The sequence below is a fragment of the Stegostoma tigrinum genome, chromosome 1 (genome assembly GCF_030684315.1).
Source record: "Stegostoma tigrinum isolate sSteTig4 chromosome 1, sSteTig4.hap1, whole genome shotgun sequence".
In the NCBI taxonomy this organism is placed as follows: Eukaryota; Metazoa; Chordata; class Chondrichthyes; order Orectolobiformes; family Stegostomatidae; genus Stegostoma; species Stegostoma tigrinum.
The window spans coordinates 149,752,683-149,773,967 of NC_081354.1; the positions used below are offsets into that span (position 1 = coordinate 149,752,683).

General features: G+C 44.7%; 1 protein-coding gene across 1 annotated transcript in view; it reads left to right on the top strand.

Moving 5' to 3' along the window:
* The window catches only part of adamts12 (ADAM metallopeptidase with thrombospondin type 1 motif, 12), a 532,086-nt gene that overhangs the window by 105,732 nt on the left and 405,069 nt on the right, over positions 1-21,285 (top strand). Inside the window, exon 3 of the mRNA XM_059649383.1 lies at positions 20,486-20,651. Within this exon, the coding sequence (XP_059505366.1) occupies positions 20,486-20,651 (166 nt within the window). The remainder of the gene's footprint in view (positions 1-20,485; positions 20,652-21,285) is intronic.

Here is a 21,285-nt window from a genome sequence, read left to right on the forward strand (position 1 = left end):
ACCTCTTACTTTATTATTGTAAGTATGGAGCCCAAATTTGAGAGAGCACACCAAGTAAAGAAAGAGTCGTGCCTCAAACTCCTTAAATGAGACAAACAAGCTCCTGTAAATCAAAAAGTAGTCCTTGACAAATTTAAGTATAGCAGCTTTTTTCTCAAGAGGATCCTGTGGGGCAACAAGCACTTTGAACAACTGCTGTCCATCAGTTATTAGGTTTACAATATCATGTGGCAAAGTTAACCTATTTCTGGACACTTGAGATATACAGGGAAAATTTCAAATGTAAGCAAAACTTACTATTAAATTTTACCTCCTATCAGAAGCTGTTGGCTTGCCTCTCTGCTTCTTTAAGTCACTGAGAAAATCCAGGCTGTGTTTCATCCACTCTGTTTACAACAATGCTGCAATTTTATCTCTGTAATCATGTCAAGCAGAACAAAACCCAGACTCTGTTCCAGAGATTGCCCTGCTGTGTGTCCTCCCCAGAAGTTGCCTCTTTGCTATCGGTCATATCTTCATGTGCCTTGGCTTCACATGCAGAACATTCTCCATATCCCAACAACTCTCCTCCTTTATTGCTCACTTTTCAACAAGCTTCGGTCACCTCCTAGTATCACTTTCTTTGACTCTGCATCTTTTTCACATGATCTTATGAAGTATTTTGGGATGATCCCATTCAAAAGAGGTCATTTTAAAGTGATTTTGGCAATATCACAACAAAGCTAGTTTAATCTTCTTTAACTGTAATTGCTTAGTTCGTGAGTGTAAAAATTGTTAGGCAAAGAAAAACGTGTACAAATCTGTGCACTATTTCTGTAGCCATTTTTCGATTTTTCAGAATGCCCTCAAAAAAGTTTCGCATTGGAAGGAAATTGGAGAAATAAACAAACAGATTAATTTCAGTATTGAGTTCCCCAGCATTTCTTCTGTTCCAAAAAGAGAATTTTTACCTGACATGAATCTTTGCTTTTGTGTTTAATATTGCCACAGAGATGTCTTCAATCTTTTGATGATAGTTATGCAGTATTATGAATCCTCTGTAACTAAACACCATTGGTATGCTTTGTGAATGTAAATGCTTGCCTCTTTTATACCTTCAATAAAAATTGTTTGATTTGTTTAAGCTGTTGAATCTGGGTAATAAATTTTACTGAGAGATAATGGGAACTGCAGATGCTGGAAATTCCAAGATAACAAAGTGTGGAGCTGGATGAATACAGCAGGCCAAGCAGCATCTCAAGAGCACAAAAGCTGACGTTTCGGGCCTAGACCCTTCATCAGAGAGGGGGATGGGGAGAGGGTTCTGAAATAAAGAGGGAGAGGGGGGAGGCGGACTGAAGATGGATAGAGAAGAAGATAGGTAGAGAGGAGAGTATAGGTGGGGAGGGGATAGGTCAGTCTGGGGAGGACGGACAGGTCAAGGAGGAGGGATGAGGTTGGTAGGTGGGAAATGGAGGTGTGGCTTGAGGTGGGAGGAGGGTATAGGTGAGAGGAAGAATAGGTTAGGGAGGCGGGGATGAGCTGGGCTGGTTTTGAGATGCAGTGACAGGAGGGGGCGAGCTGGGCTGGTTTTGTGATGCGGTGGGGGAAGGGGAGATTTTGAAGCTTTTGAAGTCCACATTGATACCATTGGGCTGCAGGGTTCCCAAGTGGAATATGAGTTGCTGTTCCTGCAACCTTTGGGTGGCATCATTGTGGCTCTGCAGGAGGCCCATGTCGTCTAAGGAATGGGAGGGGGAGTTAAAATGGTTTGCGACTGGGAGGTGCAGTTGGTTATTGTGAACTGAGCGGAGGTGTTCTGCAAAGCGGTCCCCAAGCCTCCGCTTGGTTTCCCCAATGTAGAGGAAGCCACACAGGGTACAGTGGATACAGTTTACTACATTGGCAGATGTGCAGGTGAACATCTGCTTAATATGGAAAGTCATCTTGGGGCCTGGGATGGGGGTGAGGGAGGAGGTGTGGGGGCAAGTGTAGCACTTCCTGCGGTTGCAGGGGAAGGTGCTGGGTGTGGTGGGGTTGGAGGGGAGTGTGGAGCGGACAAGGGAGTCACAGAGAGAGTGGTCTCTCCGGAATGCAGACAAGGGTGGGGATGGAAAAATATCTTGGGTGGTGGGGTTGGATTGTAGATGGCTGTATCCACTGTGCCCGGTGTGGCTTCCTCTACATTGCGGAGAGCAAATGGCGGCTTGGGGACCGCTTTGCAGAACACCTCCACTCGGTTCGCAATAAACAACAGCACCTCCCAGTCGCGAACCATTTTAACTCCTGAAGGTTGCAGGAACAGCAACTCATATTCCGCTTGGGACCCCTGCAGCCCAATGGTATCAATGTGGACTTCACAAGCTTCAAAATCTCCCCCTCCCCCACTGCATCCCAAAGCCAGCCCAGCTCGTCCCCTCCCCCTACTGCATCGCAAAACCAGCCCAGCTCGCCTCCGCATCCCTAACCTGTTCTTCCTGTCACCTATCCCCTCCTCCCACCTCAAGCCGCGCCTTCATTTCCTACCTACTAACCTCATCCCATCTCCTTGACCTGTCCGTCCTCCCCAGACTGACCTATCCCCTCCCCACATCCCCACCTATACTCTCCCTCTCCAAGTATCTTCTTCTCTATCCATGTTCAGTCCGCTTCCCCCTCTCTCCCTATTTATTTCAGAACCCTTTCCCCATCCCCCTCTCTGATGAAAGGTCTAGACCTGAAACGTCAGCTTTTGTGGGCCCCAGCTATGCCTGCCTCTTTGTAGGTTACGTGGAACAGTCCATCTTCCGCACCTACACAGGCCCCAAACCCCACCTCTTCCTCCGGTACATTGATGACTGTATCGGCGCCGCCTCTTGCTCCCCAGAGGAGCTCGAACAGTTCATCCACTTCACCAACACCTTCCACCCCAACCTTCAGTTCACCTGGGCCATCTCCAGCACATCCCTCACCTTCCTGGACCTCTCAGTCTCCATCTCAGGCAACCAGCTTGTAACTGATGTCCATTTCAAGCCCACCGACTCCCACAGCTACCTAGAATACACCTCCTCCCACCCACCCTCCTGCAAAAATTCCATCCCCTATTCCCAATTCCTCCGCCTCCACCGCATTTGCTCCCACGATAAGACATTCCACTCCCGCACATCCCAGATGTCCAAGTTCTTTAAGGACCGCAACTTCCCCCCCACGGTGATTGAGAACGCCCTTGACCGCGTCTCCCGCATTTCCCGCGACACATCCCTCACACCCCGCCCCCGCCACAACCGCCCCAAGAGGATCCCCCTCGTTCTCACACACCACCCTACCAACCTCCGGATACAACGCATTATCCTCCGACACTTCCGCCATTCACAATCCGACCCCACCACCCAAGACATTTTTCCATCCCCACCCCTGTCTGCTTTCCGGAGAGACCACTCTCTCCGTGACTCCCTTGTTCGCTCCACACTGCCCTCCAACCCCACCACACCCGGCACCTTCCCCTGCAACCGCAGGAAATGCTACACTTGTCCCCACACCTCCTCCCTCACCCCCATCCCAGGCCCCAAGATGACATTCCACATTAAGCAGAGGTTCACCTGCACATCTGCCAATGTGGTATACTGCATCCACTGTACCCGGTGCGGCTTTCTCTACATTGGGGAAACCAAGCGGAGGCTTGGGGACCGCTTTGCAGAACACCTCCGCTCAGTTCGCAACAAACAACTGCACCTCCCAGTCGCAAACCATTTCCACTCCCCCTCCCATTCTCTTGATGACATGTCCATCATGGGCCTCCTGCACTGCCACAATGATGCCACCCGAAGGTTGCAGGAACAGCAACTCATATTCCGCCTGGGAACCCTGCAGCCATATGGTATCAATGTGGACTTCACCAGTTTCAAAATCTCCCCTTCCCCCACTGCATCCCTAAACCAGCCCAGTTCATCCCCTCCCCCCACTGCACCACACAACCAGCCCAGCTCTTCCCCCCCACCCACTGCATCCCAAAACCAGTCCAACCTGTCTCTGCCTCCCTAACCGGTTCTTCCTCTCACCCATCCCTTCCTCCCACCCCCAGCCGCACCCCCAGCTACCTACTAACCTCATCCCACCTCCTTGACCTGTCCGTCTTCCCTGGACTGACCTATCCCCTCCCTACCTCCCCACCTACACCCTCTCCACCTATCTTCTTTGCTCTCCATCTTCGGTCCGCCTCCCCCTCTCTCCCTATTTATTCCAGTTCCCTCCCCCCATCCCCCTCTCTGATGAAGGGTCTAGGCCCGAAACGTCAGCTTTTGTGCTCCTGAGATGCTGCTTGGCCTGCTGTGTTCATCCAGCCTCACATTTTATTATTATGCTGCTTGGCCTGCTGTGTTCATCCAGCTCCACACTTTGTTGTAATAAATTTTAATGACATTGGTTTGCATATAGGAACTCTACTTTGGAGCAAATCTGCACATGTGAAAAATGGATGCATCTCGGCCTGGAGACAAAGTATGGAATTTCAACTCCCATAGGCATTAACTAACAAGCCCAGGGTCAATAGGAGCATTCTAGCAGCAGCAGTCTTGGGTGGGGCCGGCACTGTCCTGGCTTTGAATGTTGGCACTGCTGAAGTCAGTTTCTTCACCCCGAGAGTTGTGAGCGCATGGAATAGTTTACCAGTGGTAGTCGTGGAAGCAGAGTCATTAGTGACATTTAAGCGACTGCTGGACATGCACATGGACAGCAGTGAATTGAGGGGAATGTAGGTTAGGTTATTTTATTTTTGGATTAGGATTATTCCACAGCACAACATTGTGGGCCGAAGGGCCTGTACTGTGCGGTACTTTTCTCTGTTCTATGTTCTATGTTCTACGAAGTCAGAGATTTGCTGTCAAAATGTCTCCAGCAGGCACCTACATGTATTTGCCCAACAAGAACGGTTCATAATTCTAGTGGAGCTTGCCAGCTTCAAACTGATGTTTTGAGTCTTCTTGCAGCAAGTGACCATCTGTGCCTCATTAGTTTGTAATGTGATGGAAAGCCCTAATTTGTTAAGTTTCAAGAGACTAAATTTGGACTTACCTTTTCACTAAATTATAGATCAGCTGATGAATTCCTCGGTTCGCCCATCTCCTTTTTGCTTGCATACTTACATTGACACAAAGTTGAACAAAGGCTCACTTTTAAAATTGCCATTGTTGTTTTTAAATTCCTCCATGGCTTTATTCCTTCCCTTTTCTATAACCTCACATAGTCTGAACAGAACCTTTCTGATTATCAAAAAACCTGTTGCCACCATTTTTGCTGCGAGCATTCCTTAGTGGAAAAGTATGTTTGGAATAATTTTATGTAGTTTGAGCAGTGGCATGGGATCTTTAACTTTCACTGAAATGACCAGTCTGGTTTAACATTAATGTGAAAAGTAGCTTGTTTTTTTCAAATTTCAGCACTCCATTGAAATTATGATCAGATGCTAGCTTAGCATTCATCTCCAATCGGGCTCTTTTGTTGCTCAGAAGTCAGCACACACTTGGTAATGCATTTGTAGTTTGAGCTGTTATTATGATTCAATGAAAAGAATTTGAAGTGAAATGACATGTTGTACTATTAGACTATAAGATACAGGAACAGAGTTAGGCCACTCGGCCCATCAGATTTGTTTCACCATTCAATCATGGATGATATGTTTTTCAATGTCAGTCTCCTGCCTTTGCCTCGTAACTTTTGCTCCCTTTACTGATCAAGAACTATTAATCTCTGGCATAAACACATTGAACGATTTGGCCTCCACAGCCTTCTGTGGTAATGAGTTCCACAGATTTAACACCCTCTGACTGAGGAAATTCCTTCTCATCTCAGTGCTCAAGTATTGTCCGTTCATTCTGAGGCTGTGCCCTCAGGTCTTTGCTCTCTTACTAGTGGAAACATTTTCTCCATAGCCATTTTAACCAGGTTTCTCAGTGTTCTATAAGTTTCAATCAGATTCCCCTCGTCCTTCTAGACTGTACTGAGTACAGACACGGAGTCCTCAACCACTCCTCATATGACAAATCCTCCATCCCCAGGAACATGTTTTGTGAACCTACTTGGACCTGCTCTAAGGCCAACACACCCTTCCTTCGGTGCTGGATACAAAACTGCTCACAATATTGCAAATACAGCCTGACCAGAGTTTTTTTTTACAGCCTCAAAAGTATATCTCTGCTCCTGTATTCCAGCCCTCTTGAAATAAATCTAACATTGCACCTGCCTTCCAAGCTGCGTACTGATCCTGCATGCTAACCTTGACAGAATCCTGAACTAGCATTAAGCGTTTCCCCATTTAGAAAATTGTCTATGCTTCTTTTCTTACAACCAAAGTACATAACTTTACTCTTTTGCACTCTCCTAGCCTTTAAAAGTTTTCCAAACCTTTGCCATGTTTGCTAGATGTCCTGACATTGCAGCAACTAAAACATGAAGCAAACGTTTGCAAAGTTCAGCTACATTTAATTTTCAATCGTTGCATCGCCTGTTTGCTATGCAAGCCAAGTGAGGGTCTTTAAGGGTCAGGCCTAGTCAAAGGTGCTTTGCTACATAGAATTAGAATTAGGTTTTATTGTCACATGTACTCAAATACAGGGATATAGAAGCACAGTGAAAAGTGCATAATATTGCCATTCCTGGTACCATCTTAAGAACAAAGGTACCTAGGTTCAAAATCTTAGGAACAAAGTAGAAAAAGGAAATATAGTTAAAAGTTCAGCATTAAAGTCCTTCTGAGTATAAAGTAGAATTTTTTTCTGATGAAGGGTCCAGGCCTGAAAGTTAGCTTTTGTGCTCCTGAGATGCTGCTTGGCCTGCTGTGTTCATCCAGCTCCACACTTTGTTAACTTAAAGTTAAAATTTCAACATTGCAGCATTCTCAAGTGCTTAGCCATGTTGAGCTTGCACTCCCCACAAGGGTTCAATCTCCATTGTGCATGCAGACTCAACTTGGCAACTCAAGAATGTGCAGATCAGCAACAAAAGGTCACTGCTGGCTGAAGGGGAGCCACTATTGCTCCAACTTGCAAGGCTCCTGTGTGAGTGATACAACATCGCTTCATCATCTGCCATGTAAGTGTGAAGATGGTCTGCACTGAATGCAGTGAGGAATCATGTTTCGATGTGTCTTTGCAGTTGGTAGTGTGTTTGAGTGCTGCAGACACTTCTTGATGACATTTGGTGGTCACTCAGCTGGAGTGGCACCTTTGTCGAGTCGCTGCACATGCTGAGCCTGAATGTGGATTCCCGATGGGGACATTATTCATGTGCGGCACGTCTCACTGTGTGGTGAAGTGTGCTCTGCGCGTCTGCAGGGGATGCTGCCGATGACTGGTCTGAGGCCACTTTTGGAAAACTCTATGCGAATCTGGTAGCCCTTCTAGATGAAAGATGTTGTTAAACTTGAGAGATTGCAGAAAAGATTGACAAGGATGCTACTTGGACTGGGGTGTTTGAGCTATAGGGAGAGGCAAAATGGCCTGGGTCTTTGTTCCCTGGAGCATTGGAGGCAGCAGAATCAGGGTCCACAACAAGCACAGGAGCAACCACAGGTAGGGCAGAGGATGAAGAACATCCAGACTGGGGTGAGATCACAGATATAGGGTCACTCAGGAGACCCAGAATTTTCCAGCTCGGAATCCATTTCCAGGGGATGAGCAAGAGCCAGCGCTGACAGGCTGCATATATCCCGCGGGCAGTGACAGAACTGTGCTTGATGCTGGAGCTTGACCCAAGGCTGCAGGATTGCAAGGCCATCCTTCCCAGTGGCTGTGAAGATCACTGTGAGGTTGAATGTGTTTGCTACTGCTTCTTGCTGGGGCCAATGAACTGTGTGGAATCTCTCAGTGATCCACCCACAAAGACATCAGAACAGTGACCTGTGCCATCTATGCAAGATCATACTGGGAAATTTCCATCCCACAGTGAGGTCAGTGCTGCAGCCTGTGCAGTAGGATTTGGGAATTTAGGTGGCACTCCCACAAGGCATGGGAGGCCATCGACTGTAAATGTGAGGCACTGAGAGAGCTGTATAAAATGCTGTGGAATTCATTGACTGGAAAGGATTCCATTCTGTTCATATTCAAGTGAGTTGTGATCACCTGGAGGTATGCCCTGGCAGATGCCAAAACCTACAGCTTCAGGAGCTCTCTTGTGTACTTGCTGCATTTGAGTGTGAGCACATTGTGACTTTGTGGCTGTAGAGCCAAGACATTGAAGGTGAGGGGCAACACCAGATAGTCCAGCTGCCAGCAGCTTTATAGAGCTGGCACTGGCATGAGACAGTTCACCTGAGTCCTTTTGGAAACAGTGGGTGATAAAATGGGGTTGGATTGGACATGAAGGGTACTATTAGGTGGAGTAACTTGTTCATGCGGCGCATTTGCTGGGGTGTGGAAAAAGGACTTGCTAGGCTTGTCAGTGAAAAACCCTCCAAAAACTAACGTCACAATTCCAAGTTAACACAAAAATATTCAGCCCAGTGACAGTGAAACATCAGACTTGATATTCTGAGGAGTGTATTTATTAAGTGCTTTCTGTCAGCAGCTGTCAATCAATGAGGATTTTTTTGTCCTTTTATGCAACCTGATTACATGATGCAGGAATGGAAAGAAGTTTAAGAAAATATCTGCCCTGAGGTTAGGGAGGAAAAATCTCACTCATGATTGCTAGCAGAAGATCTCTGCTAGAAAATACATTTTGTGAATGTTGTTTAAGATTAGATTAAGGTTTTCACTGTGATTTATCAAATTGCCTCTCAACATTCAAAGTTATGACAAATGGTCATTTTGTGAAGGATTAGAATGTAGCCAGTAAATGCAATCCGGTGAGAATCAATACCTTTTGGGATATGGGGATGGTTTGATAGGGAATAGTAAATGTCTGACAAAATCACTTCATCCACAAGCTTTGATTTTGTTGTATTAACATTTGTGACCTTTTATGAGGTTTCTGTTATTTTCCACCAGTGTTGAGCTATGGGGAATCTCCAAAATGCTGATTCTCACCAGCTGTTGAGCAGACAATATCTAATAGATGTAGAGTGTGGCTCAGTGGGTAGCATGACTGCCTCCCAGTACCTAGGACCCAGGTTCACTTCCACCCCCTGGTGACTATCAGTGTGGAGTTTGCATATTCTCCCTGTGTCTGCTTGGGTTTCTTCCCACAGTCCACGTAAGGGCTGGTTCAGTGGGTTGGTTAAGCTAAGTTGCCCATAAATATTCAGGGATGTGCAGGCAAGGAGGATTAGCCATGGGAATTTCAGGGTTATAGGAATAGGGTGGAGGAATCAGTCTGGGTGAGATACTCTTTGGAGGGTTGGTTGGGGCTGTAGGCCAGATGGCCTACTTCCACATGGTAGGGATTTTAGGAGTTCATAATCTGCATATGGGCACATTTTCCCTTCAGTTGTACTCCTTAAGTGTTATTTGAAACCCATTTGTATAGCCTTTAAGAGGGATGTTGCTAAAACAAGTGGAATGTATTTCTCCTTCTCTGCCTGAAATATACTTGGACAGAATTTGTGCCCATCCATCAACGCCTTTGGCCCTGCTCCGATTAAAGGAATGAGCGTATTTGTTTAAAGTCTGTAGATATTCATGGTACTACTAGGGCACCTCCATTCCCTATACTTTCTATCTGAATAGCACAGAGCCATCTGGACCAACAGAAATCTGATTTACAACAATGATTAAACTTTTAGGGGGGGTTTTGGACAGCTCAGAGACCCTTCTCCCAACCCCGCCCTGACGCCCTGTCTGCTGAAGGGCAGTTAGCAGTCAGCACTGTTTTAGTGCCCATTGGGAATTATGCCCCTTGAGTGGCAAGAGCATTCAATTAGCTAGCAGTTCCAACAGGCTTGCCAGTGCTAGAGCTCAGTGCTGGTGTACACTACATTGGATGGGGCGTGTTTGGCCATCTTGGAGAGGGGGGAAGTGGTTGGAAGAGTTGAGGTGAGGCTGGTGGAGGACTGGGAGGATGGTGTGAGGTGGGTGGCAGCTGAGCTGGGTGGAAGAATATTTTTTAAAGTTCAGATAGACGGGCAGGAGAGGGGAACCATCTCCCAGTAATGACCCTCTGAAGTCAATAATTCAACTCCTTGGTGGCCTTGAAAACCATTTTAAAAAAAACTTGCCACCCGTTCCTGCCCACTCCAAGTCATATTATGTCTCAGGCAAGATTATATTGGGATCTGCTTTTAACAAGCTTGACTGACCAATCAATATTTATTTACATTTGGGCTGCAGATTTTGGCAGTCTGTCTTATGACTGTCTATGTGGCTGGGGATGCAGTGGGCTGATTTCATTTTATGTACCTTCCCTCCATCCTTGCTTTACTGCTAAAAGACACTCATGCCCGGAGCATTTCCAGGCTTTTATTCTAATTTTGTTCATGTCCCAAATGATGCCAGTGCCTAGAGCCATTTGGAGCAAATGATTGTAGGAAAGCAATGACTGGAATTAGAATTTCAAAATTTCTCAGAATTAATGCATTCAGCAGAAGTTACATCTCCATTAATTTCCCCACCACATCCATCTTACCTTGCTCAGGTGGATTCACTGGCTGCAACACAGATGTTTTCACTGCAACGTGTTAATTTATAGTAATCTCCTTGGTAGAAGAGACGGAGGCAGGAATGCTTCCATTTAGTGAGTCGAATTCCTAACCAACATCAGTGTGTGAGCTGAGAGGGAGTGAAACACTACCTTACTGCGGTTTGGATGATTGACTGGCAGGGCTTAATGCAAGGGGCTGAGTGGCTGCCTTTTGATCCTAATTCATTTGCATTACTATTAAATGAAATAAATCTGGTTTCGCGGAAAAGTAGAAAGCTAGCAAGGACCACATGGGCGAGATTATGGATATGTCACTTTCAGCACTTGCATGCTCCTTTGGAAACTTCTTTATTCTTAATGGCTGCAAAATGTTTTATATTTTACTCCATTCTCTAATGCAGCAGAAAGCCATTTATCCTACCATCACTCACCCCTCGCCCCCGCCCCCCCCCCCCACCAACCAGTTGCCTGCAAGTAATGGAGAGCAACCAGAGAAGTGTGCAAGAACCATTTATTTAAAGAATAAAAAGATGATAAAATGCATTTTATTGTTCTAGTAAATAAGGACATTGCAATTTCCAGGTGAGTGCTCTCAATTGTACCCAGTCCTTTCTCCCTTTTATGTGGAAATATTTGATTTTAGTGTTGAAAGGCAAAATGTGATTGCATGATGTGAAGCCTATTTATATTTCCCGCATGGGCTAATTTAATATACCAGCAAGGGACATGTCTCAAATGGAATTTAAGTTGCATGCAAGACTATTCATCATGTATTACATTCACCTAAATCATGGGGATTAGTGACTCACAAAGATGGGTGTGAATCATGAAGAAGCCAGTGAGCTACCTAGGTCATTACACTGAAGTAAAATCCTAAATATGGAAAACACAGAACTGTTTATTTAAATTAAGTAAAACTCATTTCACCTTCAAAAACCATAGAATCCCACTACTGCAATGACAGGAGTGCTCAAAGCCGAATACAATCTTAAGAGTCCCTACAGTGTGGCCCATCGAATCCACACTGACCCTCCAAAGACCATCCTACCCAAACCAATCCCATTGCCCTGTTCCTATAACCCTGCATTTCCCCTGGCTAATCCATTGAACCTATACACCTCTGGATGCTAATGGCCAATCCACCCAATCTCCTCATCTTTGGACTGTGGGAGGAAACTGGAGCTCCCGGAGGAAACCCACTCAGACACTGGGAGAATGTGCAAACACCACAAAGACAGTTGCCTGAGGGTGGAATCAAACCCAGATGCCAGGTGGTGTGAGGCAGGAGCGCTACCACTGAGCCACTGTGCAGATTAGTGCATTGATTATACAGAACAATTGGGAAAGATTTATAAGTGGGTAAAAAGCATGTGTGGAATTACTGAGGTGTGCAAAAAGCAAAGTAGCTTAGTACAAGACTTCAGCTATCTTAGACTGGGATAGTAATGCAAATGAATTAGGATCAAAAGGCAGCCACTCAGCCCCTTGAGCCTGTTCCTGTAAAGAAATGAGAGTGGAAGGGCAGTATAATGTCCCTGATTAAGAAGGGAAAGAGGCAGGAGATAGGAAACTATGGGCCGGTTAGCCTGACCTTGGTTGTTGGTAAGATTTTACAGTCCATTATTAAGGATGAGATTGCATGGTATTCGGAAGAGCCTGGAAAATAGGGCTGAGTCAGCATGACTTCATTAAAGGAGATGCCATGCCTGACAAATCTGTTTGAATTCTTTGAGGTGGTAACAAGAAGTAAGACAAAGGAGAGCCAGTGGACACGATCTGTTTGGCTATTCAGAAGGCCTTTGACAAGGTGCTGCTCAAGAAGCTGCTAAATAGAGCCCTTGATGTTGGGGACGGGGTACTGGTATGGATAGAGGATTGGGTGACTGGCCTAAAACAGAGAATGGGGAAAAAGGGATCTTTATCAGGATGGCAGTCACTGACTACTGGAGTTCCCTGGCAGTCAGTGTTGGGACCACAACTATTCACATTATACATTAATAAGCTAGACGAAGGCGTCAAGAGCACTGTTCCTCACTGCAGGTGGCAAAATGACATGTGAAAGGACAGGTAGTGTTGAGGATGCGGGGAGGCTGCAGAAGCACTTGGACATGCTGGGAGAGCGGGCAACAAGTGGCAGCTTGAATACAAAGTGGGAAATTATGGTGTAGTGGTCACTATTGCTAAAATGCTCTCCCAGTGCCACCTTGAACACATGGTCAGCTTTGTTCCCTAGAATTAGGTCCAACACTGCCCTGTTGCTTGTTGAAACTTCCACATATTTATTTTAAAAGCTCTCCTGAATTCATTTCAAGAAATCTGAGCCCTGAAATCCCTTACATGGTGTCTATCTGACTTAACATTGGAGAAGTTGAAATTTCCTAACATAATTACCTTGTTATTGCATTTGCACACCTCAGTGAGTTGTCTCCATTTCTGCTGCTCTATTCCCTGCTGACTGTTTGACAGTCTACAGTATACTCCTAGTGATGTGATGGCCCTCTTTTTATTTATATAGTGTACCCACAAAGTCTTAATTGAAGATGTTTACAAGGTATCATCCTTCCCTAATGCAATAACTGACTATTTAATTAATATTGTTACACCAGCTCCTCCTTTTCACCCTCCCCTCTCCTGCCTGAAGATTGTATACTCTGGAATGTGGAACTACCAGTCTTGCTCCTCCCTCAATCACCTCTCTGATGGCATTAGCATCACAATTCCACATGTCATAGCAACATAGAAGATAGAAGCAAGAGGGGGCCATTTGTATGAGAAGAGATTGACAGCCAACGTAAAAGAAAATCTAGAAGTCTATGTAGACACATAAATTGGAAAAGTGTGAGGAAGGGAGGTTAGGACCAATTATAGTTCAAAAACAAAGGAATTAGCTGAGGTGTGAATGTATTCTTTCAACCTGTACTTTCTAAGGAAGAAAATGCTGCCAAAGCCAAAGTGAAAGAGAATATTCTGGGGACATTGCATTAGTTAAATACTGAGAGAAAATAGTATGGACAGACCACATGGAAGCCATTATAGGAAGACTGTAATGTCTACCTTTTTAGCTTTATTTCTTATTTTCCTAATTTATATTATGCAAATCTGCATCCCAAAACCAGTCCAACCTGTCTCAGCCTCCCTAACCTGTTCTTCCTCTCACCCATCCCTTCCTCCCACCCCAAGCCGCACCTCCATCTCCTACCTACCAACCTCATCCCACCTCCTTGACCTGTCCGTCTTCCCAGGACTGACCTATCCCGTCCCTACCTCCCCACCTATACTCTCTCCACCTATCTTCTTTTCTCTCCACCTTCTGTCCGCCTCCCCCTCTCTCCCTATTTATTCCAGAACCCTCACCCCATCCCCCTCTCTGATGAAGGGTCTAGGCCCGAAACGTCAGCTTTTGTGCTCCTGAGATGCTGCTGGGCCTGCTGTGTTCATCCAGCCTCACATTTTATTATCGCTTTTTTCTTGGTTTTTCCCCTTTTCTTTCATACCTACGTACTTGGTAGCTATAATGGCACCACGTGCTGGTGACATTGCACACTTTTCATGGTACCCCTCTTCTTTTGTAACTTGAGTACACGTGACAACAAACCTAATAAACCTGAAGTAACAGAAAAAAACTTGCAGTTCTTGATGTTGGTAAGTTACCAGGCAAGATTAGATGCATATCAGCATACTGAGGAAAGTTAAGGTAAAAGTTGCAAAACACTGGCAATAATCTTGCAAACTTCCTTGGAGATTTGGTGACGCTGTAGCATCAGCAACATGATCCTTTGTACAAAAAAGGTATAAGGATAATCTCAGAAACCCCAGGCCAGCCAGTTTACCCTTGGTGGTGGGAAAGCTTTTGAAATTGATAACCATGGAGAAAATTAACAATCATTTGCACAAATATCCATTAATTAAGGAAAAACTGCCTGAATCTATTGAAGTAACATGTTGATTAATTGACTCGTTTGATGTGTTTTGGGGGAATAGTAGAGGGGTTGATGAGGATAATGCAGTTAAAAAGTGTTTGCTGAACTGCTGGATAACAGGCTTGTCAGCAACGTAAGTGCACATGAGACAAAAGGAGAAATGGTTGGATGGATTTGAAATTGGCTGAATCACAGGAAACTGAGTAATACTGAACAATTACTTTTCGGAACGGAAGAAAAGATACAGTGGCTTTTGTGGGGTTCAACATGAGGGCCAGTGTTTTATTTGGTCCATATTAATGATCTAAGCTTTGGAATGTAGGGCACAATTACACATTTTACAAATGGCACAAACTTAGAAGCATTGTGAACGATGAGGAGGGTAGTGATTGACATTAAGATAAACTGGATTGGTGAAATGGGCCTACTTTCGTTTGTATCGATAGATCAAATTGGTTCATTTTTGACAACCTCCAATTCTAATATAAGCAATGGCATTTTTTTTCTTGTAAAAGTACTGAAACTTAAAATATGGTTGAAAGCTAATAGCTCAAGTCTAAAAAGATGTAAGAAAACTATCAGAGTTGAGCTTTCTACTGTCTTTAACTGATGTCCATTCAGACAAATCTTGCAGCAGAAATGCCAGCTTGGTTTTAACTGCCGTATTTCAGTCACTGATTAACTGATTACTCACCCTAAGGACAGAATCTTTCAGTTTGATAAGTTTGGCATGAAATGAGGTGGTGTTGTATTTACTTGGCTATTCAGGAGCTTTGCTGTTTCTCAGTTGCCCAATGGCAGCCATCTGTTAATCAGCTGTTATTTCTTGTGGTTTCCAGAAGATCAAATTAATCATGTTTTTAGTTACAGATGCTGCAATTTTCTTTGTATTTATTTCTGAAATCTCACCATATATTGAATATTGCAGTGCCACAGAGAGTGATGTGGCACACAGGATATTATTTTATATTTGTTTCCAAATTATTGTTGAATTATATAATATCAGCCCTGTGACATTTTGCCAGTTTGTGTCACTGCCTCAGCAATGGAGTTGTAGAGTCAGAGAGGTCTGGAGCACAGAAAAATGTCCTTTGGCCCATCAGGTCTGCACTGGCCAAAAAGAACCTTTCATTATTCTCACCCCATTTTCCAGTTCTTGGCCTGTAGCTCTGTGTACTTGTGATGCCAAGACATACACCGAAATACTTTTTAAATATCATGAGAATTTCTACCTCCACTGCTGTGTCCCCTCCCCATTCCCCCAACCCAGTCTCCTCTGCTCCACAGAAAACAACTGCAGTCTGTCCAATCCCTCTTTCTAACTGAAGTCCTCCAGCCCAGGCAAAATCCTGGTAAATCTCCTCTACACCCTCTCCAGTTTAATTACATCCTCCTCATAATGTGAATTCCTGAACTACACACATTATTCTAGCTGTGGCAAAATTTTACACAGCTCCAGCATAACTGCCCTGCTCTTAAACTCCAATCATAAAGGCATACATTTCATATGCCTTCTTAACCACTTTATTGATTTGACCTGCTACCAAGGTCCTTGCTATTTCCTCTTAAACTGGCCAGCCTTCCCAGAATTTTCTCTCTAACAAGCTAATTTCTTTAAGTGTATCATAGTCCTCCTCCCTGATTTCTGTGCCCATATCATCCCCTTCACTAGTGAACACCAACACAAAATATTTATCTGGAACCCTATCTATGTCCCCTGGCTCCATGCGCAAATTACCACTGTAGTCCTTAATGTGTCTTACTTATTCCATGGTTACCCTTTTTATCCTAAAAGTAGTTACAAAATAATTTGGAATTTTTCTTTATTTTACCCACCATTGTTCTTTCCTGCCCTTTTATTTTTAAAATTGCCTTCCCTCAGTTTAGAACTTTGATTTTAGGAACATGCTTGTCCTTTGCCATAACACTCTTACATCTGACCAAGTTATGATCACTGCCTGTAAAATACTCGTGCACTGACACTTCAACCACTGCCCAACTTCATTACCTGAAACTATATCTAGGATTATCCCTTCGCTTGATGGAACATCTACATACTGAGTTAAAAAGCACTTCTAGATAATTCTTAAGAATTCTGCTTCCTCTAAACCTTACACAAGATCTTGTTGTCATTGGGTGATTTTAATTTTCCCAATGCTGACTGGACCTTCCTTATTGCCAGGGACTTTGATGGGGGAGAATTTGTTCGGTGCAACCAGGAGTGCTTCTTGCAACAATATGTAGACATTCCATAAGGGAAGGGGCCATGCTAAATCTAGTATTAGGGAATGAGTCTAGCCAGGCGCTTGAAGTTTTGGTGGGAGAGCACTTTGAGAACAGTGCTCATAATTCTATAAATTTTATAGTGGTTATGGATAAGGATAAGACTGGTCCTCAGATGAAATTCCTAAACTGGGGCCAGGCTGTTCTGCTGTGACACTGGCAGTATCGCCGACTTCTTCCTCTGCTACATCGATAACTGTATCAGCGCTGCCTTGTGCTCCCATGAGGAGCTTGAACAATTCATCAACTTTACTAACACCTTTCACCCCAACCTCAAGTTCACCTGGACCATCTCCAATACATCACTTCTCTTCGTGGACCTCTCTGCCTCCCTCTCTGGTGACCGCCTCAAAACCAACATCTATTTCAAGCCCACCGACTCCCACAGCTACCTAGACTACACCTCCTGTCACCCACCTTCCTGCAAGAGTGTGATCGCCTATTCCCAATTCCTCCTCTTCCACCATGTCTGCTCCCAAGATGGGGTGTTCCACTCCTGAACATCCCAGATGAGCTTTTATTTCAAGGACCGCAACCTCCCCCCTTTCGGTGGTTGAAAATGCCCCCTTGCATTTCCTTTTACTCTGCCCTCATATCCCCTCCCCCACAACACAAAGACAGAATCCCACTTGTCCTCACATATTACCCCACTAACCTCCATATCCAGTGTATCATTCTCTGCCACTTCTGCCACCTATAATCTGACCCCACAATCAAAGAGATATTTCCCTCCCCACCCCTATCTGCCTTTTGTAGGGACCTGTTTCTCTGCGAATCCCTCATCCGCTCCACACACTACATGAGCCATACCATCTCCGGCACCTTTCCCTGCAACTGCAGGAAGTGCTGCACCTGCCCCTACACCTGCCCCATGCCTCCATTCAAGGCACCAAACAAACTTTCTTTTTCCACAGAGGTTCACCTGCACATCTGTCAACATGATCTACTGCATCCACTGCTCCCAATATGGCCTTCTCTACATCGGTGAGTCGAAGTGGAGGCTTTGAGACCACTTTGTACAGCACCTGTGCTCTGTTCGTGACAAACGACAATGCCTTCCAGTCGTGAACCATTTCAACTCCCCCTCCTGCTCCCTGGATGACATGTCCATCCTGGGCCTCTTCCAGTGTCACAATGATGCCACCCAAAAACTGGAGGAGCAGCACCTCATATGCTACCTTGGAAACCTACAACCCAGTGACCTAAATGTGGATTTTACCGGTTTCAAAATCTAACCCCCCCCCCCCCCCCCCCCCCCCACTGGCTTCATCCCATGACCAACCCTCCCTCTCATTCCTGTCTCCTTGACCTGACACAACCTGTCCATCCTCTCACCCACCCATCCGCTCCTCCCACCTCACTGACCAATCCCCACCACTCCCTACCTGCACTCACCTATCACCATCCCACCTACCTTCCCCAGCCCTACCCCTCCTCTCTATTTATTTCTGAGCTCCCTTCCCCCTCCCCCATTTCTGTAGAAGGGTCCCGACCAAAACATCAACTTTCCTGCTCCTCTGATGCTGCCTGGCCTGCTGCGTTCCTCCAGCTCCGCACTGTCTTATCTCTGACTCCAGCATCTGCAGTTCTTACTATCCCTAATTACAACAGTATTGCGCAAGAACTGGAGAATTCGACTGGGGGCAGCTGACATGTGGGAGTCTTTTAAAGGGCAGTGATTATGTTCCTACGAGGATGAAAGATAAGGATGGCAAGATTCGGGATGTCTGGATGACAAGAGATAGTGAGAGTTTAGTCAAAAAGAAAATGGAAGCATATGTAAAGTTTCAGAAACTGAAATCAGACAAGCCCTTGAGGAATATAAAGGAAGCAGAAAATAACCTTAACAAGGAATTAGAAGAGCTAAAAATGGCTGTGAAATGTCCTTAGCAAGTAGAATTAAGAAGAATCCTAAGGCTTTTACATAATATTGGAAGCAAGAGGGTAGCTAGGGAAATGGTAGATCCACACAAGGGCAAAGGAGGAAGTTTATGCATAGAGCCAGAGGATGTAGGTGAGGTCCTTCCCGAACACTTCACGTTGGTATTCAACAAAGAAAAGGACACAGATGATGGTAAGATTAGGGATGGGTATGTTGATATTCCAGGGCATTTCTGTCCTAAGAAGGCGAAGCTGCTGAGTGTCTTCAAAAAATTAAGATAGAGAAGTCCCCAGGGTCTGATGGGACCTATGCCAGGATATTGAAAGAGGCAACACAAGATATTGTTGAAGCCTTGACAGAAACCTCTGAGTACTGTTTAACCACAGGTGAAATCCCTGTGACTGGAGAATAGGCAACGTTGCTCCTTTGATTGAGACAATTCAGGAAAGTATAGGCCAGTGAGCCTTGTCGGAGAAAATTCCAAGGGACAAGACTCAGAGATGTACTCGCATTTGGAAAATAATTAACGTGTTAGGGATAGTCAGAGTGGGTTTGTGCGGAGGAGGTCTTGCCTCACTTTTTTTTGAGGAAGTGACAAAATGATTGATGAAGGTAGGGCAGTGGATATTGTCTCTATGGACTTTACTAAATCATTTGACAAGGTCCCTCTCAGTTGGCTGGCCTAGAATATTTAGTCACATGGGTCACATGGATCCATGGCGAGTTGGTAAGTTGAATACAAAATCAGCTTGGTCGTAGAACACAGAGGGTAGTTGTGGAGGGGTGTTCTTCGGACAGAAAGTCTGTGAGCTGTGGTGTTTTGGAAGGATCATTGTTGTTTGTTGTATATACAATGATTTGAATGAAAATTTTGGTCTAGTTAGTAAGTTTGTAGACCACAAAAATTGATGGATTAGTGGATAATGAGGAAAGTTGTCAAATGGTACAGCAGGATACAAATCACTTGGAAGGTTGGGTGCAGAAATGGCAGATGGAGTTTAACCTGGATTAATGTGAGGTGAATCATTTTAAGAGGTCAAATGCAAGACGAAAGCATACAGTAAATGACAGGACATGAGGAACACTGATGCGTAGAGAGATCTCTGAGTGCTAGCCCATTGTTCATTGAAACTGGCAACACAAGTGGATAAGATGGGAAAGAAGCCTCATTGCACAGTTATCTTTTTCAGCAAGATATTGAGTGTAAAAGTTGGCAAGTCATGTTACAGCTGAATAAAACTTCAGTTAGGCCACATGTGGAGTATTATGTACAGTTCTGGTCACCATGCTATCGGAAGGATGTGCAGGCTTTGGGGAGGATGTGAAAGATACCAGGATGTCACATGGATTGGAGCGTCATAGCTATAAGAAGAGGTTGGGACAAACTTGGATTCTTTTTGCTGGACCCTTGGAGGCTGACGGGTAACCTGATAGAAGTATATAAAATTATGAGAGGTGTGGATAGGGTCGTTAGTTGGAGTCTTTCTTCCAGGGTGAAAATGTCAAATATTAGCCTGCATAGGATTCAGGTGGGAAGGGGAATGTTTAAAGGACATGTGTGAGGTAAGTATTTTACACAGAGGTTGGTAGGTGCCTGGAACATGCTGCCAGGGAAGGTGGTAGAAGCAGAAACAATGGCAACATTTAAAAGGTGTTTAGACATGAAGAGATAGTGAATGTAGGAACATGTGCTATGTGGAGGCAGATGGGATTAGTTTAGAATAGCATTATGATTTGCGCAGACAAGGTGGACCGAATGGCCTGTTCCTGTGTTTCACTGCTCTGTGTTCTATGATGTAATATTTATGTTTGGAATCAAAGCAATGCAGAAAATGTGCAATTGAATTTAAATTCTATCTGTCCTTTTCTGCAGCACGGTTTGTTTCGATTACGCACCGGAGACTATCTTATTGAACCTGTCAATGGCAACTCAAGGCAAAGAGGGAAACAACAACCACACATTATTTATAAGAGAGACGCTATCCAGCATTCTCAGAGGAAGTTCACTCCTATAGGCACACGGGCTTGTGGAATACGAGGTATGGTTAATGACTAATCAACACAATTTCACGAATATAATATTTCATGAAGTTAGCTGAAATGTGATAATTACAGTTGAAATCGCAGGGAATTTGCTGAAAAACAATATTTTTTAATTGACTGACAGTAAAAGCTGATATCGATTAACATCAGAGGAGCATGAAAGTTGCTGTTTCAGGATGAGACCCTTTTTCCTCCTATTCTCTATTTTAAAAAGGCGACCCTAATTCCAACATTATACTGTCTGCACGGAGATTCTCCCACAAGGGGAACTGACCTTTCCACGCCTACATTGTCAAGTCCCTGAAAAATCTTCCATGTTTAACCAATGTCACTTCTGATTCTTCTGTGTTCTAAGGAGTAAAGACTGAACTTACACAACCTCGCATCATAAAACATTCCCTCAATACCTGGGAACAACCAAGTGAAATTTCCGTGAAATCCTCCGATGATAGTGTGTTTACCTGGAACTGGACTGTCCACCTGAAGCTGTCCAGATGGCAGCAGGGTATGACACTCCATTCAGAGCTCCACCCTGCACACCAGAGATAGTAGGAACTGCCAATGCTGGAGAATCTGAGAAAACAAGGTGTAGAGCTGGATGAACACAGCAGGCCAAGCAACATCAGAGGA